At 49.9% G+C, this 23,063-nt stretch overlaps 1 protein-coding gene across 5 annotated transcripts in view; it reads left to right on the top strand.

Annotated features, from left to right (window-relative positions):
• The window catches only part of CSGALNACT1 (chondroitin sulfate N-acetylgalactosaminyltransferase 1), a 255,249-nt gene extending 239,177 nt beyond the window's left edge, over positions 1 to 16,072 (top strand). For all 5 annotated transcript variants that reach the window (XM_024765173.1, XM_024765172.1, XM_024765176.1 and 2 more), the window contains 4 exons: positions 2,545 to 2,723; positions 3,577 to 3,671; positions 11,897 to 11,978; positions 14,407 to 16,072. In XM_024765173.1, coding sequence (XP_024620941.1) covers positions 2,545 to 2,723; positions 3,577 to 3,671; positions 11,897 to 11,978; positions 14,407 to 14,696 — 646 coding nt within the window. In that variant the 3' untranslated portion in view covers positions 14,697 to 16,072. The remainder of the gene's footprint in view (positions 1 to 2,544; positions 2,724 to 3,576; positions 3,672 to 11,896; positions 11,979 to 14,406) is intronic.
• The last annotated feature ends 6,991 nt before the right edge of the window (positions 16,073 to 23,063 follow it).

Genomic DNA, 23,063 nt, shown 5'->3' with positions numbered 1-23,063 from the left:
CTCCCCTCCCCCTCTCCTCCCCTCCCTTTCTCCCACCTCCACCCACTGCAGCAGGGCAGAGAAGAGCAGTCCATCAGCAGAGTTCAGACCAGGGCTTGGGGAACTGGGGGACAGAACAAACGAGACTAAGCTCTGTGTGGGGTACGTGTGTTCCCCCAGTCACCACTCTCCCTGGACCTGTAGCCCTCTGCTGCCTCCCGACTACTCACTCAGCCCCCTGGCTGGTCATGCCTTCGATGCTGTTAGTTCAGCTTCTAATGCTGCCTGTATTCTTATTTAAGTATTAAACATGACTCCACTTTGTGTAAATGTTTGATATTCTACACAGTAAATAGCAAATATATTATTTGTGTGTAAATATTTGATATGTCAACACAAATGGACTGTAAGCTGTTTGGGACAAAAATCCTGCTTGTCTTTAACACAGTGAATTAAGGACCTGCCTTCCCCTACTCTTGGCGAAAGTTTCTTGCCATTGTTCAAATGTGAAGCATTTTTCTATTTGCAATCTCTAATGATAGACCCTGGGAAACCTGGGAGGAGCCACCTGAGTCATGAGTCAGATACACGTGAACAAGGATTTGGTGCTTAGGCATGTAAGCCCTCCCTGCCCTGGAAATTAGTCCCTGTGGTCTCACAGAGTATGAACTGTGAGACAGTTGAGAAAAGAGACCTGCTACAGCTGTGAGAGAAAGCCGGCCCACTGGACAGTGGACAAGTTCTGTGAGGCTAGCTTAGATGAACAGGTGAAAACCCAGGCATCTCCCAAGGGTAGAACTTTCCTGAGAACTGATCAAGTAGGGCAGGGGGAAGTGGGCTGTAGAAACCTCCAGGGGATGCAGAGGTGCTACAAAGGTCTAACTCCACCTGGATGTTTTCTTTGCAGAGAAGGGGGCAGCGCTGTCCCTACCAGGGAAGGCTGGGGCATAACCCCCAGGCGACTCAGAAAATAGGAACTGTGGCCCGCCTACCCAGAGAGAAGAGTCAAAACGGCGTTCTGAAAGAGTAGAACCGGGTAGAGCAGTGCTGGGCTGAATCATCCAACAGTAGAACCTTAGCATGTAAAGTACCATGAGGCTTTGCAGCAAGGAAACTGAGGCCAGAGAAGTGAAGTGACTGCCCCAAATAATGAGAGGCAGTGCTGGATTGCAGTCATTCGTCTGTGGACACGTTTAATCACCAGCATCCATTGGGTACCCAGTGGGGCTGGGCAGCTCCAGGCCCTGGACCTGGGCTCCTGGCTTACAATCCAGTTCTCCTCCAGGTACCAGGCCTTGTGCCTTAATCTGAAAAGCATGTTTGGCCTCAGACTCAGACAAGCTTGGGCCCAGATTCCCAGGATAAAAAACCCAAGCTCATTGCCAGGTCTGAAAGGAGGTGACGAGTCAAGGAAGGGGTAGCAGAACTAGTTTCACTGATTAAATTACCAGATACATTTGAAAAGTTTATGACTGTATTTGTGGTGACCTTTACCTGAGATAGTTACAGACTTTAAACAATGGAGATGGGTTTTGAACCTCTTTTGAGGCATCAGGATTAGAGAGAATCGGGGGATGGGATAGGCTGGGTGGGGGGAGGGCTCTGAGCTGGGGGCGAGGAAGCCATCAGGACAGGAAGGGTGTGTCACGGGAGAGGGGCTGGCCAGATGCCAGGCCTGTACAAGTGGAATTGGGAGTCCAGTAGGACCCAGCGTGGGCCTCTGGGAGAAGACAGTCCCTGTCCCACTAGGTACTAGATGAATTCCTGGAATTTTTGCTCAAGACGTGCCGCATCTCAGAAGGTTCTGGGAGAGAGCAGCCAGGTGAAGAAGCACCTGGACTCCATTACCTCAGGCCTGTGCTGGCAACAGACTGGCTGATGCTCACCTGGTGCGCGTTATACTCTTAGCGTCACTTACCACGCTGATCACTCTGAGAGCAGTTAAGGAAGGTGTCGTTATTTCTGTTTTGCAGATGAGGCAGCCGAGGCTCCAGGAGATTAATGGGCTTGGCTAGATCACAGCGTTAATCCACAGGGGAGCCAGGTCCCAAACGTCCTCATCTTCTGAATCCAAGTGTCATTTCCTTACTGTGCTCGGCTGTTTTACCTTCGGGTGGGGAAGGGATCCAGGTGTAAGCGTGTCTGGGGATAGACATACACCTGGACCACGCTGCCGGGTTCCTGGAGGGAATCCCGATGAGAAGCTGCTCAGTGGGGCCATTGCAGTGTGGCTTTATTTCCTTGGCCACTGGTTTCATTGGCTCCAGAGGCATTGGGATTGTTCCGGGTTCTGTCACCTGGTCTTTACTGGCTCACGTTCTCCCCCTCATGAGGAGCACACATTAGCCGTGACAGTAGTTTTCAATATGGGGAAACTGCTAGAAAAAGAAAAAATAAATTGGTGCTAAAACTTCTCGAGTATCCTTGGTACCCTTAATCCCAGTGCCCTCGGGTCACAGAAGACACGTGGTGAGATGTCGTGGGCCTCGGTTGTGTGTTTTCCACGGGATTCCACCGGCAGCAAGCCCGGGCACCTGAGTGACTGTGTGTGGTCTCACCTTTCAGAGCCGCCAACTTCAGGAACTTCACCTTCATCCAGCTGAATGGGGAGTTCTCTCGGGGAAAGGGGCTGGACGTGGGCGCCCGCTCCTGGACGGGGCGTAACGTGCTGCTCTTCTTCTGCGACGTGGACATCTACTTCACCTCCGAGCTCCTCAACACCTGCAGGCTGAACACGCAGCCAGGTGGGGCTCCCCTCCCGAGCATCCTCTTAGGTCGCCCCAACGACCCGCTCCTGGATCTGCCTTATTTACCCCGCTGACAAAGACAAGGATGCCGTCTGCTTTGATTCCTCCTTTGGTGTCGTGCTGTGGGCCTGTCAGCCACCATAGCTCTGGGACTCTTGGTCCCAAGTTCGTGTGTACAGCCCCTTTTCCATTCTCCCCTAGGAGGTCAGCTTTAGGGGATGACCCGGGAGCAGGTGTGGTGGGGGAGGATTGGGCCTGGGAGACACTACTGAAACGGAAGGGAAGGAGTGGCTATGGGCTTTTACCAGGGCAGGAGGGGCTCCAGACAGAAAGAACCCACAGTATGAAAATTGTTCTCATAGCTTTGACTCGGCAGCAAGGCCGATACTCAGCTGATAACCACTGGAATGGCCATGTCCGTTGTTCAGATACTGACATTCTTCTGTGAAAATTGGTAAAGAGCCGCTACCCAGGGCTCCCAAAGTCTTTTCCTGCTGCCTGAAGTCACCCTGGCTGACTGCCCCACGAGCCAGCAGTTAAAGGGTTAAGGTCTGGCAGGACGGGGGCACTGGGGCCCTCTTTCACACCCATTCCCACTAGTTGTGCCCAGTGCCAGGTCCACTGGCTGTCAGAGCTTGGAACATTACCCTTGTGCTGGGAAGTCAGGAATCCGTGTGTGTCCATCTGGTCTATCTGCCGCAGTTCTGCTAAGGTCTGTGTCAGAGACCAGTGGAGGCAAAAGGGACAGTGGACGCAGATCCCTAGGCTGTTTCTGACGGTTGCGTATAAATGAACAAACCTAACAGCTTTATCTGTCGCTTAGCGCATATGTTTGTTTTCTGGTTTGCAGGGAAGAAGGTATTTTATCCGGTCCTTTTCAGTCAGTACAATCCTGGCATAATATACGGCCATCATGACTCGATCCCTCCCTTAGAAAAGCAGCTGGTGAGTGCTCCCCCGAGGGGCCTTGGTGGGGCTCTGTTTCATGTCTTTCGTCACCAGGGGCACCTGACCATGAGTGGAGGTGAGTGGAAACCTGTGGATTGCTTCCCAGAGTAATTTGTAAGTGTGACAGGTGTTCTGGCCTTTGTTCCCAGCGCCTCGTTGATTAAAAGGCTTGCAGTATTTAAAAGTGGAAAGTAAATAGGAACAGTACCTTACAGAAAGGTAATTTCATAGTTTTCTTCTACAGTTTTGGAAACCAGTATTATTGCATTATGGTTGCAGCACATTGCCCCTTTATTATTACAATCCTATGAGGTAAGAAAGGTGAGATTTAGGTTCCCATCGGACAGGTGGAAAATGGAAGTTAGGAAGAGGTGGCTGACGGGCACACCCCCTGCCACCAGGCACACAGTGGGACAGGGGCTAGATCCCTGCTCTCCGTCACCATTCCCACATTAGCATCAGAAGTGTCACCAGCAAGGTGGCTTTCACAGGAATATGGGAGGGACTTCTGTGCTAAGATCCCAGCCGCACAGGTGATGGGTAGGGGACCCACACAGCACCAAGGCTCTCTGGAAGCTGAGATGTCTTCGCTGGTCCCTTCAGCAGAGACTGCAGGCAATAGGAGGACGGGGTGAAGCCAACAGAAGGTCCCTGTGCCGCTGGAAGGTGTGCCCCTCCGAGGCAAAATGTCCCACTGTTTTCATCGCCAAGCTGGGCTGTGGTCTTCTGTAGAGACGCCAGTGGGGCTTATCTGAAGCTGTTGCCAGCTCAGGCTGAGCCTGGGGGGCGGTGGTAGGAATTGCCTCAAGCGGCTGTCTCTCCTGTTGAGGTGGCAAAGCCGTGTTTCTTTACCTCTCAGGGTGGAGAAAGGAAGCCGCTGTCTGACCATGAGGAGGTGATGGGACTCAGTCTTCCATGCTTCCCTGCAGTGGGAGAGTAAACTGATTTTCATTGAAAATGTGTTCTGTGGAATTCTTTGGGAAGACTGATTCTGTGTTGAAGCTTCCAGAAGTAGGAAAACCTGTTCTCTCCCACCCCATCCTGGGTCCCCTTCCAGTTAACCTCTGGCAGCTGATGTAATGATCTTTTCCAGCCTGGGTTCCTCTAGGCTGCACCAGGTTCATTTCTCACCATGTCTTAGCGTGGCTTCACTTGCGGCGTGAGGCGCACAGCACAGTGATAACACCGTTCTCTCTTCCCCCAGCGAAATTGTAATACCACACATTCGTTGTGTGTCTGTACATACTGTGTGTATGCATGTGCTTTATACATAAACACAGTAAGAGTTTTTCACTCCTACTTAGAGGTGATATCACTCCTGTTGAGCCAGAAAAACTTCATGTTTCCTTTCCATAGAGTTTTAAGCGTCTAATAGGGCTTGAGGGGGGGAGTGGGATGCAGGATTTATTTTCTTTCAACCAATCAGAATAAAAGTTCCTTTGATTTTCAGTAAAGTACTGCTTTACATTTGACATTGAATAGGATTAATGTTTCAACTTCAAATCAAGACCTTATTTGCTTTCAAGGAATTCATTTCATTTCACAATTTAAAAGTTTTATCCTTTTATTGCCATTCCTGCAGGGAAGCTCAAGGTCTGGCATGGTCCAGCCAGCTTTTCAGGTCCTCAGAATTAGTGGTCAAGTCAGAAACAGAACTCAGATTGCTGTGTCCACAGCTCCGAGGCCTCTGAGTTATCCTGCAGCCTTTACCAGTCACCTCCGAATACAGCTGAGACCTTCCATAGAGCACACGGGTCTGGTATTTTAGGAGTCAGTATTTATGGCTATTTATCCTAGAAAGAGCAATTGTCTCTGAGACAAAGAGGTCTCTGTCAAAAAAGAAAAGCATCCATTATGTTCTTACTGGATGAGCCCTTTCTGGAGCACTTACTGCCCATAGAGAGCTAGTCGAGGTGTGCGTGGAGCAGTCAGGGACTGGAGCAGTTTCCTGTGCGTGGCAGTGATGCCCCAGGTCATTTCACTCACTCACTTCTTTCTCCTAGACTCGCCCAGGGTCACACAACCAGCTAGAGCTCAGGCCAAGACCAGAATTCCCTTATCGAGTGTGGCAGAGACAGATTTACTTAAGATCTAGGTGAGAGCGGAAATAGAAAGGAAATGACCAGAGGAAAGCCTCAAACTCCTGAAGTTAATATGGTGGAGAGAAAACATGTGGGTGCAGAGAAGGTATAAAATAACAGGTAGTGATTGGAGGTGGGTAAATTAGGAGAGACTTCCTGCCAGGGGTTCCTTTTGGCTCAGTCTTGAAAGATACGACACATATATATTAATAAATTCTTGAGAGCCTTCACTGGAGTACATCAGTGTCAAGGTGACGGGAAAGCCCAGGTCCGGAATGCGGCTGTGACAGATGACTGCCATGTGCAAATGGGAGCCTTGGCTAGCAGCCCTGAAAATACAACCTTGGTAGTCAGTGTACCACTTATTACTTCTGGCTGTTGCCACTGACAGTTGATAACGTTTGCCTGCAGGTAGAGGCGAGAAACCAAATTTACGGGGATTTTTTTTTGGTTCAGGTTACTTCTTTCTTTACATTTGAGTACAGACCGTTAGTAATCAGTAGTAAGTGAAATCATGGGATTTCATACTAATATTAGTTTGTAGAGTTTTAAACCTGAGGTGAAACTTGCTGATGCTTTAATGTAGAAACAGCCTTCCGAGAAAGGAATAACCCTCATTCATGTATCTGCTAACTTTAGACATCCCCTCTCTTGGTTTGAGCCTTGTCAGTTCCTGCTGAGGCCACTGCAGGGGCCATCTAGATCCATCTCTCCCTCACACTCCAGTCTCTCCTTCACCCTTGGCCAGAGATGCGTTTCCAAAACACAGATTAATTCCACTAAAAAAAAAAACCTTTGAAGGCATAAAGTCAGTGGTGTGCTCAGACGTGTTTAAAGCCCACTCTCCGAAGGGGGAAGGAGCTGGCTCCCAGCGTTGGCTGTCTATCTTCAGGGAGTCAGTCCTCCTGCAGGGCCTGGTGCAGGCTCCCCCTGTGACGTCTCTGGACAGGGCTGGGAAGAGACTTCCTTGCCCAGGTGTTGGGCTGGTCCAGGCTGTGCCAGCACAGCCCTGAATCCTGATTCTTTGGGGGATGAACTGCCCTCCACAATCTGACTCTCGTACTGATCACCGAGGAAATGTCTGCAAACCCAAGCCCAGCACCTGGGCTTGACGCCAGCCTGAGCACCCCTGCCCCGTGTCTCCTGAGCTGCCCTCCACCGAGGGCCATCTCCTCTCCGGCGCTGATGCCCACAGTGCCTGGCCGCTCCCTCTGCCACGTGGTCCTGCCCGGCACTGTCTGACGACTGGTCAGCGTACGCCTGGTCCGCGGACCCTGTCCTCACCTCTCTCTCATTACACCCTTCTCTCTCCTTTAGTCCAAAGAGTACTTCACCACTGACCTGCATTTCAATTTAAATTTCTAAAAAGTGCTGACTGGGCCTGGTCCATCCTTTTAGTCTGTTTCTGTTTGTTCAGGAAGCAGACATTCTCTGAGAACAGAAGTCACATTAACAGATGCCATGTCCGTGGCCTTTGGGCAGCCGGCACTCTGCCCACGTTGCCGTGTAACAGTCAGTAAGGTGAAAAGGAGTGCTATGCTCATGTCACGGGTGAGAACGTTGAAGCCCAGAGGCATGTGTCACTTGCTCAGACGCCCTCAGCGCTGGGTGGCAGGTCGGGAACTCAAGTGATGGGACCAGACTGCGGCAGCTGGGGGCAGGGGCACGTTCTCCACATCCACGTGCTTCCAGGGGGCAGAGGGTCTGACTTTGGGTTGCAGGCTCCCTGGGCAGAGTCCTGGTCCAGAACGATGCCCTTCAGAAGACACTTCATTTTTTTTTTTTTTAACTTATTTTTGGCTGTGTTGGGTCTTTGTGGCTGCATGTGGGCTTTCTCTAGCTGCGGCGAGCGGGGGCTGCGCTTTGTTGCCATGCGCAGTCTTCTCATTGCTGTGGCTTCTCTTGTTGCAGAGCACAGGCTCTAGGTGTGCGAGCTTCAGTAGTTGTGGCTTGTGGGCTCTAGAGTGCAGGCTCAGTAGTTGTGGCACATGGGCTCAGTTGCTCTGCAGCATGTGAGATCTTCCCAGACCAGGGCTCAAACCCGTGTCCCCTGCATTGGCAGGCGGATCCTGAACCACTGTGCCACCAGGGAAGTCCCAACACTTCACTTTTTCATGCAGATGCCGATGAAAGGAGACTTGTAGAAAAGTGTGGGTTAGTACAAATCCTGGAGGAGGTGGCAATTGAGTCCATTCTTAGACCAATTCTTTGAAAGCTGTGGCTTGAGAAACACCTTATTTGTCAAGAAATGGACACCGTCATGGCCAGCCTGGTGCTGGTCTGGGCTCGGCCTCGACTGGCTGAGTGATCACGGGCAGGTCATGCTGCCTCCCAGCCCGAGGCCCGTGCACACCACATGCAGCCCCTGGGATCCTGTGCATGTGACCCCTGAGCCTCAGGGCCCAGCCCACACGGGGTGTATGGGGGGTGGCAGCCCGGCCTCGGGACCCCTGCAGCCCAGGCTGTCTGCCGCTCACTGCGTGACTGCACAGCCCGGTGCACGGTGAATTCACAGGCCCAGTACTCAGGATTTACTAAGACTTCAAGGCAACAACGGCAGAGCCTCACATCAGGCACAAGGCCTGTAAACCTGGGGCCCATGGGGTTTCCGGTGACGTGACGCGGGCCAAACGCAGCCTCGGTTCCTGGGAGACTCTCTCCGGTTTAGAGGAAATACTCTGCCTGAGAATTTGTAACTGATTTTATTTTCCGGCCCAGATTGCTTCCCCGGCATTTGCCAAGTCAGCCACGTGGAGCCCCACAGGTGTGGCTGAACCTGTGGGGCCTCAGGGAGGAGCCTTCCCACATCTGTGGGGAGAGGCGCTGATTTGTGCTTTGTGTTTTGGTCCTGATAGGAAGTTGTCACTCCCATCACATGACCTCCCCCAGAGCGCGTGTCTGTGGGCTTCCCGAGGGAGGGCGGGCCTGACCACTGTCCAGTTGTCCGGTTGTGGTGTGTCATGCCGGGCAGAGCCTGCTGGGATCCAGGTGCAGAGGGTGCTGGGGGTCGGAAGGGGGCATGGTCTTGAGGACACAGCCCTGGAAGCAGAGGAGTGAGATCCAGGGCAGGGGGATGGTCCTCTTAGAGTATCATCTCCATCTCCTTCACGGTAGTAGACGTCACACGCATGTGTAGCTCCGTGTAGAAGCTTGGTGCAGAGGTTCTAAGAAGTCGAGCCGTCTGCTTAGAGCCCAGGAAGGGGAAAGCGTTTCTGCCTGTGGGTCCAGAGCCCAAGGTTCTGAGAGCTTCCTCAGTGGACTCTGAGGCCTGGGCTGAGCCCCTCGCTGCTGAGAATTCCCTACCCCAGCCGTCTCTGTTTCCACTGGCCGGTTGTTCCTCACTTGTTCCTTGGAGAAGGAGTGACTGAGTGCCTGCTGGGTGCTGGATTGGACCTGCACATCCAGCCTGAACGAGACCAAGGCCCTGAGCTTACGTTCACCAGCGGTGGTGGGTGAGGACAGCAGGCAGAAACAGCCCCTCGACAGGAAGGTTTCAGAGAGCCCTCACATTACAGAGAAAATAAACCAGCTGATGTGACGTGACACTGGCGGGGGGTCAGGGTGACTGCTCTGAGCAGAGCCCAGTGGTGAGCAGGAAAGGGTGACCCCAGCCGGGCAGACTGCGGGTGTCCAGCCTTGGAGACCTGTGAGCTGGCACATTCGAGGGGACAGGGGATGGACAGGGCAGACAGGGGCAGGTCACGTGGGACCGCTGCAGCCGGATGTTCCTGTGGATTTTATTCTGATTGCCTGGGGGAGGGCTCGGAAAGGGGCTGTGCTGCAGTTAACCCACTGAGGGCTCGGAAGGGGGCTGTGCTGCGGCCTGCCGCACGCTCGAGACCTCACGGGCTGTTGAGGGCACTGCTTCAGTTAGCGCCCAGCCCACCTGAGGGCCGTGGACTTGGCACGCATGCCCGTCTTGCCCGCACGGTACATGCCGATGGCGCCACTGGATCTCTTCCCACCAAGGGCTGAACTTCGACGCGCTGTTCAGATACTGGCTTTTCATGGCCTGCTGACTTTAAAGCCCCCGTTAGTAAGTGTGTAGCTCATTCCCCGCTCACAAGTCAGTTTGCCTCTGTCACACTGTCCCCAGGTGAGGGTCATACCTTGCCGGGCACTGTGTCCACTCAGTGGGTCCTGGGAGGCTACCTCTGCAGTCCCTCTAAGGTTTCTCCCTAAGCGCTGGCCCACTGTTTTCCCTGTGTGGAGCTTTCTCTCTTAAATGCAAGGTAGACAACTGCCAAATATTTGAAGTTCGAATGCTGCACGGCTCTTTGCATTTTTTTAATATATAAATTTATTTTATTTATTTATTTTTGGCTGTGTTGGGTCTTCGTTGCTGCTCACGGGCTTTCTCTAGTTGCAGCGAGTGAGGGCTACTCTTTGTTGCGGTGCAGGGGCTTCTCATCGTGGTGCTTCTCTTGTTGAAGAGCACGGGCTCTAGACGCGAAGGCTTCAGTAGTTGTGGCATGTGGGCTCAGTAGTTGTGGCTCGCAGGCTCTAGAGCACAGGCTCAGTAGCTGTGGCTCACGGGCTTAGTTGCTCTGAGGCATGTGGGATCTTCCCGGACCAGGGCGTGAACCCATGTCCCCTGCATCGGCCAGGCAGACTCTTTAACTGCTGCGCCACCAGGGGAGCCCTCTTTGACTGCATTTTTACCGAGGCCATGTCTGTGTCCCGGCCACCAGAAAGGACAGTGAGCCATTAGCTGTGGCAGAGACAGTGTACCTGCCATGACTGGGATGGAACAGAAACCATTTCTAAAAAATGACTCAGTGGAAAAATTTCCCGACTTTCCTGCTCTGTGAAATCTTTCCAGTTGATACTAATGACACTTGTGGCTGGGGAGCTACCGTACAGCAGGCCTTTGTTCTGGAGTCGAGGGAGAGAGACAGGCCTCTCCCGGCCCTTCTTCTCCTTGGTCTTGATTTGTGCTAACCATAGTGTAAGTGACATCCATGTGTAGGTTGTAGTGAAATAAGACGGTTTCATAGGTTGCAGAGTACAAGAAATGTTAAGTCCATCGCCGCTTCTGCAGGCCATTTGTCAAGTGTAGTTTAGCCTGTGGTACAGGTGGAGTGAGCCCTTGGGAAGGTGGAGGGCAGCGAGGGGGTGCGTATTTGGGTGTCAGGCTGGTAGAGCCCTTGGGGCGACTTGGCTCAATCTCCTCATTAAAGGAACAGAAACAGAGGGACTGAGAGGCCTGCCTGAGGCAGACATGCCGGCCAGAAGTCTTGCCCAGGCGGGATGAGCTCTCTCCAGTTAGGGGCAACAGGCAGCGCAGGGGCCCTGCTGCGGGGCCTCCTTTCCTCCTAACACCTACGCGAGCGACCAGGACAAATCCAGAAAAACAGCCATTAAGGGTCGCAAACCCACTCCCAGGATTAGTGCAGCCAAAACTACGTAAACGACAAAAACCATTTTAAAATTAGTCTTGCTGTTCCAGCAAATACGTTAGGAACGTACTTGCAGAGTGAGACATGGGGCAGGGCCAGGCCCAGCTTTTCATAGCTGGTCCCTGCCTGGAGGCCCGGCACGTGCATGGAGAGCAGCTGATGTTAAAACGGACCGCGGATGAATGGACAGAGCGTGTCCTCAGGACCTGGCCTCTCAGTGCCCTTGTCCAGGACCAGCAGCGCAGCCTTGGGTTTTCTTTTCAGTCCCTGAGGGAGTCCGGTTCGTGCCCCAGGCCAGGGCGCCTGAATTCTAGGTGGTTCTCTCTCCTTCTCTCAGCTTCCTGAGCCCTTTGCTGGCCGCCCACCTGGCCTGTGGGCCCCAGGCCTCCTTCTTGCCCGTGCAGGTGTCAGGCCAGATGTGTAGGTGGCTTTTCCATGGCGCCACCCCAAACTGGCTCCCCACCCCGGACCCCACTGCTCTGTGAGGGAGAGAGAGTGTGTGTGTGTGTGTGTGTGTGTGTGTGTGTGTGTGTGTGTTCAAGCCTCTGCCCTGGAAACATTCCGGCCACAGGTGCCCAAAATCACAGAGCCCCTTGGGGACGGGTGGCTTGCTGTGTCCTGACTGTTGTCCACGTCCCCAACCAGGGGGTGGCTGTGTGTCAGTGACGCACCCCTCATGTGTGACACCCCCATCCATGTTCACTCTGTCCTCCTCCCTCAAGTGATGGTGCCCTCCCTGCAGGTCATAAAGAAGGAAACTGGGTTCTGGAGAGACTTCGGTTTCGGGATGACGTGCCAGTACCGGTCCGACTTCATCAACATAGGTGAGCCCGGGGCCCTGGTCCCTAAGGAGGACGCTCTCCGGCCACGGATGTGGGCGCTGGGCTGAGGGTGCTCGGGGCAGTGGGGACCCTGTCTTCTCCTTCAGCATCTCTCAGTGTCCCTGGGGCAGGACAGAAATGAGGGCAAAGTCAGGCTGTTGCATAAAGGCGGCTTCGAAGCAAGTTGTCCAGGGCCTCCCTCCAGCCGGGCCGGGCTCATGTGTCCTCCGCACAGAACGTCCTCCACGGAGAGGGGATCCACCAGAAAGAAGGGCAGCACGGAGGACTGGGGAAAATCACACAGCAGGATTCCGGTTTCTCTCTGCTGAACCTGTGAAAATTCCAGATGCCACTTCAAGTCCGGAGTGTGCAGTCACTGTCAACAGGCACACAGGCACACATACATGTACACAGATGCATGGACGCGTGCACACGCACGTACATGCACAAGCACGCTCAAACACACACACACACACTCACGGCTCCCAGAACACAGAGAGGAAAGGCCTTCTGGTTGCAGATGAGGGACCGAGTCTCTCAGAGGCAGATGGACCTCACAGCCATCGGGGGGCATAGTCAGGCTCAGCACCGAGGGTCTCCTGTCCCCTGGGAAATAGCACACCCCCTCCCCATGGCAGCACCTACTCAGGTGCCTCTGGAGGCAATAGATCTGTGGATTGTACATGACCAGGGATGAGTGAACAGGCCCAAGCCTTGACCTTGGGCCCAGAGGCTCAGGTGGACCCTGAGCTGGGTGGAGCTAGAGGCCCACCCTCACGTGGAGATTGCCACCCCTGCGTCCCCCTGGGGCCCCTCAGCCCCCTGTCTTGCTCTCTCCTGGCCCCATCCCCTCCTGCCCAAGGCTTAGGGCTTCTCTCTGTAGGGTCAGTGAGTCGGTCTGAGGAGGCCAGTTTCTTTTGCTCAGAAGTGTGGTGGACATCAGGGACTACAGGACCCTTGAAGAGACCACCAAGTTAGAAAGATTAAAAAAACCCAAACGTCTTGAAGTCAAGTCCTGATAGAAGCAGCAGGACGTGGGGGACATGGGTCTCTGAGTGGTGGGTTTGCTCAGGTTCCCAGCAACTCACCGCGGGTGCTCCTTGATTTCTTTAAGAAGTCGTCCTAAATGATTATGTGCAAATCTAATTTCCAAAAGTGACATATTTTTTAAATGTTCTGAAGGAAATTTCCATTTTGAGAAACTCTTGTTTCCTCACTCAACGGTGTACAAGCAACGGTGATTTTGAGATGATGTACGTTTATCAGTTTTGGAGTTATAACACACTGGATTTTCCTAACGATAGAGCATAACTGTCACAACCATGGGGGTGGCAGGCGGGAAGGGGGCTCGTGCTCAGAGCCTCTGGGTCACATCTGGACCCCCGTTGCTCTTTGCCATCCTGTGCATATTTGCAGGTGTCTCACTTGTACGCCTTCTATTTAATAAGTAGTAATGATACCGGTGATGAGAAATCCATCACAGCCAACCAAGCACTGCCCCTTACCCTACTGCCTCATCTGGTTATGGCACCTGCTGCATTTCAGGGTAAAGAAACTAAACTTAAGAGAGGGAAAGTGGCCGCCAGTATGATAACCAACACTCGAATTCAGGCCGTGACTCAGGATCTTCCTGTCCCACGTCTGGGGGCCACATGGCACCCGTGTTCACCACCAGGGGTGCAGGCTGGGTTCCCCACTTCCCCCTCCAGTGGAGGTCTGCATCGGAGCAGCGTGGCCTGGGGACTGCAGGGAATCAGGGGCTGCACGACAAAGACACTGAGTCACTTCTCCACAAAAGGTCCAAGAAATCTCCTCACTGAGAAAGGAACAGTGACGACAGCAAGGCCAGTGCTTCTTGGTTCTGTGTGGGACGCCGTGGCTTGAAGTGAAGAGAAGATGTGAGGCCGTCTCAGTTTTCAAAGGTGACCCTTCCTCACTGTGTGAAGGAGTCACTAGAATGTGAAACGAGATTCTATGAGTCAAACTTCAGAACTGTGAGGCCAGTCCCTCTAAAATGACTCCTTTCACCAGCCTGTGGGGGACACACAGCTTCGGGGACCCCTCTAGTCGATAGGAGGAACAGTGCTTTAGTGGGATGTGAATTTTTCACACAGCAGGGCCCTGGTCTGCAGGAAGAGGCCACGTTCAAAGAATCCCACGAGGTTTCGTTCAGAGGTTTTGGTTGGGACGTTGGGACGCTGCGGCAGCCCTCGGTCGAAGGCTGGGGTATCGCTGACCCCAGAGCTGTTATAATTGCGGCCCGCCACGCTGCTGGGGCCCCCTGTCTGAGCCCTCTGACCCCAGTGGACGCTCGTCACTTGGCGGGGCGGGGAGACCTCCCCGAGATGCTCCTACTCTCCACGCAGCGTCCTGTTCTGGCGCGGATCAGGGGCCCCCGGCAGTGTGTTCAGCAGTGTGCTCTCTCCCACAGGTGGGTTCGACCTGGACATCAAAGGCTGGGGTGGCGAGGACGTGCACCTTTACCGCAAGTACCTGCACAGCAACCTCATCGTGGTGCGGACGCCTGTGCGGGGCCTCTTCCACCTCTGGCATGAGAAGCGCTGCGTAGACGAGCTGACACCCGAGCAGTACAAGATGTGCATGCAGTCCAAGGCCATGAACGAGGCGTCCCACGGGCAGCTGGGGATGCTGGTCTTCAGGCACGAGATCGAGGCCCACCTCCGCAAACAGGAACGGGAGACAAGGAGCCAGAAAACATGAGCTCCCAGGGGCCCATGTGGGGAAACGGTTTAGTTTTTTCCTTTTGCAATTACCAAATGGATGGCTGCAACAAGGAAAAGATTGCCCTGAAGAGCAAGAAAAGAATTTGACTGATGAAAAGAATTTGATGAGTAAAGCAGGCGAGGGGAGAGCCTCCTGTTTCCCTCTGCCTGTTTAGCTTCTGCAACAGGAGCTGAAACCCCTCAACCTGGCTTGCAAAAACAGCCCAAACGCACCCGTCCGGTGTCTGACAAAGGCGGCCTGATCGTGAGATTGTGAGCCTAATGGTGTGTTTACAGCAAAGCAAGAGCTGTTTGTTTTCTATGCTTACTGAAATATTCATGAACAAAGACCAGTTTTGTAAAAAGTTCATTAGAATGGAAGACCAGCACATCCCTCCCCATCTGAGTGATTATCAGCGGGGCTGTAGTGTCTGGGATGCTGAAATGTCGGGAGGCCGGTGAGGAGAGACCGTGTGAAATTCAAAGATACGCTCATCGTGATCTTTGTGACTATATCAAGCAAAACCAAATGGACTAAAAACGAAAAAGAACCCATAGCTATTGTATCATCTCTGCCCAAGATTAACCAAACATAACCTGCTCATCCATATTTTTGGTTGTAGTTTTAACAATCTGTTAATTTTATTTAAAATGCACTTTTTTGGCTTATGAGTTATATTCTGCTTATTTAATTACCAGTTCTCAAGCCTTACTAAGAGAGCATAAGTAGCTACATTTTTACATTTTTTTGAGAAGATACCTTTAGCTGCATCGTGAGAACTTTCAGTTCAGAGCATCAGATTGTCACCCACATCCGAGGACGTGGCAGTGCCCTGAGGGCACTGGACGGCAGACGGTCACCGTGGGGAAGGCGTGGCCTGGGACTGCTGACCGAACGAGACACACGGATACTTTATCTGAAGAGTATTTCCGGAGAGGAGCAACTGAACACTAGAGGGAAAGGAAAATGTACTTTTTACCTTAACAGAAAAGGAAACATTCAGACTGGTGATAGAAGTCAGAAGACACATTTTCTCCTCAGGGGAACTGGGGACCACTTTCTTACCTGTTTAAATAAACCAAAGCTGACTGTGTGAACCAAACATTCTCTTTTCCAAGCAGGGTGCTGTTCCTGGCTTCTGGCTTCCACGAGAAGAAACGCAGGAAAATGTCTTCTGTGAAAGGTCACTCCATCTGCCGGCATCCAGCGGGACGGAGGACTGTGCTGTGTGTTCACCCACCCCAGCCAAGGGGCAGTAACTAATTATTTTTTAAATTAAGCTGTTCTACCCAGTCAACCAAGATGCTTCTGAAAATTGCCTTTTATTATAGTTTCCAACTATTTAAAAACAAAATAAACGCAGTTAACATTGAGTGGTTTCTACATTCATGTGAAAATTATTAGCCAGCACCAGATGCATGAGCTAATTATCTCTCTGGGTCCTTGCCTTCTGTTTGCCCACAGTCAACTCATTGTTTAAAAGCTTCAGGAACATTCAAGCTGTTGGTGTGTTAAAAAAAAAAAATGCTTTGTATTGATTTGTACTGGTAGTCCATAAAATTTAATTAAAACCCAGGACATGAATGGAAGGTGGCATTGGACAACTAATAAAATGTGATTTGTGGGTACGATTTCTTCTTGGATTAAGAACACCACATCTTTAGTTTTTGGAGAACGGTTTTCTGTGTGTGTAGACCAGGGTTCCCTGGCTGTGGCCCTATAGCGTTTCAGGCTAGATCACTCCCTGCCGGGGGCTGTCCTGTGCCCCCAGCATCCCTGGTCTCCCCCGCCCTCGAAGCCAGGAGCACCTCTCACCCAGGGGGACACCTAAACTGGCTCCTGTCACCGCCAGGTGTCCCCTGGGGGGAACTGGTCTAGAGAGAGGAGAGAACTGTAGTGAAGAACCTGGCAGTTAATACAGTCCGCTCGTCTTTTTGATTAGGAAACGTTGAGGAATGGTTTCCAGGAGCCCTTTTGGTTGTACGTGCATTTCGTACTTCCGGAGCTGGGAGAGGAGGCTCCGGGCACCTGTCTGTCTCTCCACTGGGTCCTGGGCTTGGTGGGGCCAACCTTGCCCACTCCTGCTGTCTTCCCCTGGGTCGGGAGGTTGCTGTCCCAGAAAGGCCCGCAGCGGGAGCGAATGTCTGATTGTGGAATGAGGTCTCGGGGTCCCGGGATGGGGGCTCCAGGACGCACTGTGCGGGTACCAACCATTTGTGCGGGTTTAAATTGGATATCATGGGTGCCTCAGGCAGAGGTTAAAAATGGGATTTTTTTTTTTTTTTTTTTTTTTGCGGTACGCGGGCCTCTCACTGTTGTGGCCTCTCCCGTTGCGGAGCACAGGTTCCGGACGCACAGGCTCAGCAGCCGTGGCTCATGGGCCCAGCCGCTCCGCGGCACGTGGGATCTTCCCGGACCGGGGCACGAACCCATGTCCCCTGCATCGGCAGGCGGACTCTCAACCACTGTGCCACCAGGGAAGCCCTAAAAATGGGATTTTAAAGGATGCTGAGGGTGGCTGAAGAGACAACGGCATAGTGTTAAACTATCCCTCTTTTCAAAGCTTAGGTAGGTAAGCGGTTTTATCAAGAGGCAGGAGCCCTCGCAGAGCACATGCAGGAGGGGTCTGTCTCAGCTTGGTCTGTAACACATACCACAGGGCAGCTTCATCAACCGACGCTGATTTTCCCAGGTTCTGGAGGCTGAAAAGTCCAAGGTCAAAGCACCGCAGATCAGGTGTCTGGTGAGGACCCCCTCTTGCTGTTGTCCTCACATGGCTGAGAGCAGACAGAAGGCTAGCTTTCCTTCGTATTCTTAAAAGGACACTAACCCCGCCATGGGGCCTCCACCCTCATGACCTAGTACCTCTCAAAGGCCCCACCTCCAAATACCATCTCATTAGGCTTCAACTTAAGAATCTTATGGGGGCACAAACATTCATTCCCTAGCAGGACCTGTCCCGTTCCCTGCCCAAGATACGTATTTATAACAGAAGGGTTGGTGATGCCCCACTGGAGCATTATAATCAGGGACTTGACATTTAAAACTTAGACAGCAAAGGATGGCAGTGATGAATGACATCTTCTAAAGGAGGAAGGATGCTACCAGGGAAGCACTGAGGCTGGGGCTTGTCTGAGGTCCCTTCCAGCTCTGCATCCTCCACTGTTGTGACTGTATGTAAATCGCCCAGGAACTGGCCCCAGTCACCCCGCTGGAGCAGGGTCCCTAGTAGAACCTGGGGTTCCGTCCAGCAGCCGTGCACCAACCAGCCTCGTGAGAGCCAGTTGCTGGCACTCCCTCCCGCTCCGCACTTGTAACCTAAAGACACGTTGGCAGCTTGCAGTCAGCCCCGGCAGGGGGACAGTCCTCTGCTGGCATCCACGGGGGCTGCTTTTGTGCAAGTCTCTTACGTAGGATGCATCATATTTGCAGTTTCAGTTCAGCGTGGGAATTAGTATCAGGGTTTCCCCAGCCACATGCCTGGGTTCACATGCAGTTCTTTCACTTCCAGCCCATATGATCTTAAACCTGACACTCATCTCCACCCGTTTCCTCGTTCAGGTTCATGAATGCAATCACGTTTATATCATACGACTGACCATGGAATTAGGACACGTAATGCACGTAGCAGGTATTCACATCCATTTGTTATTATCTGATACCAATTTTGCATTCACGACTGTGTCTGCTGTACTTCCCAGTGCACCCCACACCTCTTGGGTATAATCAGACAGTGGGTCACACAGTAGAGATCATGAACCCATCATGCGTGTACCACTGTCATTTATTTCTGTCATTCCGAAAACAATTTCAGTCTATCCACAGAAGTGCTAGTAGGAGTGTAAAGTATAATGAATAGTTCCTCCCTTAAATTCTGTAATTTGGAGTCGGTGACCCCCTAGGCAGTTGAGAGACATTAGAGGTTTTTGAAGTAAAAAGCATAGCCAGGCACCTTATATACAGAACGCCAACCTTCTAAGGCAGCTAATGTCATTACTTCCATTTTCCAGGTGCAGAAAACCAAGGCCCAGAAATGGTCAGGAACTTGCCCAGAGGCCTGGCCAGAAATTGGCATCATGTTCCCTCCCAGGACCAGCTCCAGAGGGCTTGATGGTCTCAGGGCAAGGGCAGGAGCTTTGGCCTAGGTGGAGTCCAGCACCTGTCCTCTTGTGCCTCGGGTTCCCACTGCCCCTCCAGCTCTGGGTCATCACTGGCAGGTTGGAGGCCTCAGAAGCCAGCTCTCCAAGCAGGATCCCAAGGTGTTAGATGTAAAGTCTACCTTGGGTTGGAGGGGAGGGCAGGTGGGAATTCTTGCTTTTGGAAAGGATCTGACACTGTTTCTGAGGATTGCTGATCAGAGAGAATGCCCTTGGGTGGGCCCTTGGAAGGGTGGGTGTGTTTTACTCCCAACACCCATCAAATAGCTGGCAGCTTTGTGTGGCCCCTATTCTGATGCGCTTTATATCTGAGTTCAAAGCTGTTTCTCTTGGCAGGACTCAGGGCTTTGCTGTTGATGCTGCCAAAAACTATGGGGCCTGTGCCAGTTGGTTGGGGGAATTGGGTGGTGTTTATTTCAACATAGAGAAAAAATGTTCTCTTCAGTCAGCAGAGGTGCCCTTCAAACATCTCTGCATCACTGATCCTCTGACACACCCTCTGGAGTAGCCAGCCCAGTGCCCCTTGGCTGTGTCTGCCTTGTCCACTCTTCCAGGGGTGGGGAGACGAAGTGCCACTGTGCTGCCTCAGGCTGTCTACCCTCCATCCTCACACAGCGTTCAGAGAGGGCCAGGCCACACTCATGGCCTCTGCTCAAGACTCACCCGGCGGCTGGCTGTGCAGACGGCCTGCCTTCTACACACAGGCAGTACCCAGGGTGCGAGTGGGGACGCTGGGTGAACTGCACTTATTCTTCATCTACTTGAGGGTCAGACATGTTAGCCTGAATCAAGGTGAGTACGGCACCACTGGCAACTCCCTACCTCAGTCATCGATCCCCCAGCTTGTAACCCCACCACCAAAACCACCTCCAACTCCAGTGTTTACAAATCTACAACAGTTAACATCACCTCTTTGGCTGGAATGTCAAACCTCATTTGAAAAGGGTAAGAAAAATAAATGAAAATTAAAGACAGACCCCACAAAATTTAAGATAAATTTTGATAAATTTGATAAATTTAAGAGGATTGAGATCATAGCGAAGATCTTTTCTGGCCATGAAAGTATGAAACCGGAAATTAATTACATGAAGAAAACCAGAAAATCACAAATATGTGGAGATTAAGCAACATACTACTGAATAACCAATGGGCCAAAGGAGAAATTTTAAAAATACCTTGAGACGAAAACGGAGACATAATATACTAAAATCTATGGGATGCAGCAAAGGCAGTTCAAAGAAGGAAGTTCAAAGCGATAAGTGCCCACCTCAAGAAAAGCCTCAAATAAAAAACCTAACTTTACACCTCAAGGGACTAGAAAAAGAATGAAGTTTAAGGTTAGTAGAAGGAAGGAAATGACAAGGATCAGAATGGAAACAAATAAAATTGAGACAAAAAAGATAATAGAAAAGATCAATCACATTAAGAGCTGATTTATGGAAAAGATAAACAAAATAGACCAACCAGTAGCTAGCCTCACCAGGAAAAAGAGAGGACTCAGATAAAATCAGAAATGAAAGAGAAATTACAACTGATACATCAAAAATACAAAGGATCACAAGAGACTACTGTGAACGATTATGTGCCAACAAACTGCACAACCTAGAAGAAATGGATAAATTCCTAAAACATATAACCTACCAAAACTGATTCATGATGAAACAGAACATTTGAACAGAATGATTAACAAAGAGATTGAATCAGTAATCAAAAACCTCCCAACAAACAAAAGTCCAGGACCAGATGGATTCACTGGTGAATTCTACCAAACATTCAAAGAAGAATGAATACCAATCCTTCTCAAACTCGTTCAAAATATAGAAGAGAGGGGAGCTCTTCCAAACACATTTTACAAGGCCAGCATAACCCTGATACCAAAACGGGACAAAGATGTCACAAAAAAAAAAAGAAAGAAAAGAAAATTACAAGCCAATATGCCTGATGAACATAGATGCAAAAATCCTCAACCAAATATTAGTAAATCAAAATCAGCGGTACATTAAAAGGATCACACAACTGTGACCAAATGGAATTTATTCCAGGGATGCAGGGCTGGTTCAATACCTGCAAATCATTCAAAGTGATGCACCATATTAACAAAATGAAGGATAAAAATCATATAATCATTTCAATAGATGCAGAAAAAACATTTGACAAAATTCAACATCCGTTTATGATTAAAAACTCTCAGCAAAGTGGATATAGAGGGAATGTACCTCAACATAATAAAGGCCATATATGACAAGCCCACAGTTAACATCATACTCAATGATGAAAAGTTGAAAGCATTTCCACTAAGATTAGGAAAAAGACAAGGATGCCCACTTCTGCCACTCTTATACAGCATAGTACTGGAATTCTTAAAGCAGTAAGGCAAGGAAAAGAAACAAAAGGCACCCAGATTGGAAAGGAAGAAGTAAAACTGTCATTCTTTTCGGATGACATGGTACTATATATAAACCCTGGATATTCCACCAAAAAAACTGTTAGAACTAATGAATGAATTTCGTAAAGTTGCAGGATACAAAATTAACATAGAGAAATCAGTTGCGTTTTATACACTAATAACAAACTATCAGAGAATTTAAGAAAACAATCCCATTTACAATTGCATCTAAAAGAGTAAAACACTTAGAAATAAATTTAACCATGGGGGTGAAACACCTGTATATTGAAAACTATACGACATTAATGAAAGAAATTGAAGAAGACATAAATAAATGGAAATATATTCTGTGCTCATGGATTGAAGAAGTACTGTTGTTAAAATGTCCATACTACCCAAAGCAATCTACAGATTCAATTCAATCGCTATCAAAATCCCAGTGGTATTTTTCAAAGAAATAGAACAAACACTCCAAACATTTTTATAGACCCATAAAAGATGCCAAATAGCCAAAGCAATCTGGAAAAAGAGGAACAAAGCTGGAGGCATCATGCTCCCTGATTTCAAGCTGCATTACAAAGCTAAATTAGTATGGTATTGGCATAAAAACAGAAACTTAGATCAATGGAACAGAATAGAAAGCCCAGAAATAAACCTATGCATATATGGTCAATTGATTTACAACAACAGAATCATGAATATACAATGGGGAAAGAATAGACTCTAATAAATGAACTTGCGAAAATTGGCCAGCCACGTGCAAAAGAATTAAACTGGATTACTCCCCAGCACTGTACACAAAAATTAACTCAAAATGGATAAAAGACTTGAACTTAAGGCCTGAAACCATAAAACTCCTACAAGAAAACACAGGTTGTAAGCTTCTTGACATTGGTCTTGGCAATGATTTTTTAATTCTGACAGCAAAAGCAAAAGCAACAAAAGCAAAAAGGAACAAGTGGGAGTACATCCAACTATCATCGGCAGGCGGACTCTCAACCACTGCACCACCAGGGAAGCCCAACAAGTCATATATTCTGATAAGGGGCTAATACCAAAATATGTAAAGAATTCCTACAACTCAATAAAAAAAACAAAAAAATCTGATTTTTAAATAGGAGGTAGATCCGAATAGGTATTTTTCCAAAGAAGGTTTACAAATGGCCAACAGGCATATGAAAAAGTACTTAACATAATTAATTATCAGAGAAATGCAAATCAAAGCCACAATGAGATACCACCTGTTAGAATGGCTATTATAAAAAAGTGTAGAAATAGTAAGTGTTGGCAAGGATGTGGAGAAAAGGGAATCCTTGTGCACTGTTGGTGGGAATGTAAATTGGTGGAAAACAGTACGGAGGTTCCTCAAAAAATAAAAAATAGAACTACTACATGATCCAGTAGTTCTACTTCTGGGTATTTATCTGAAGAAAATGAAAACACAAAATTGAAAAGATATATGTACCCACACATTCATCACAGCATTATTTACAATAGCCAAGATAAGGAAACAACCTAAGTGTCCACTGATGGATAAAGAAGATGTGGTAAATATACACAGTGGAACATTATTCAGCCATGAAAAAGAATGAAATTTTGCCATTTGCAACATGAATGGACCTTGAGGGCATTATGCTAAGTGAAATAAGTCAGAGAAAGACAAATACCATATGACCTCACTTATATGTGGAATCTGAAAAAAAGAACCAAACAACAACCCAAGCTCATAGATATGAAGAAAAGATTGGTGGTTGCATGTGGCAGGGGGTGGAGGGGAGGATAAATGGATGAACTGTTTTAGTTTTTTTTGGGGGGTGGGTA

The sequence above is a fragment of the Neophocaena asiaeorientalis genome, unplaced genomic scaffold, assembly GCF_003031525.2.
Source record: "Neophocaena asiaeorientalis asiaeorientalis breed wild unplaced genomic scaffold, Neophocaena_asiaeorientalis_V1.1 scaffold14, whole genome shotgun sequence".
Taxonomy (NCBI): Eukaryota; Metazoa; Chordata; class Mammalia; order Artiodactyla; family Phocoenidae; genus Neophocaena; species Neophocaena asiaeorientalis.
The sequence above is the reverse complement of the archived record's forward strand: the minus strand, read 5'-3'. Positions and strand labels throughout refer to the sequence as shown.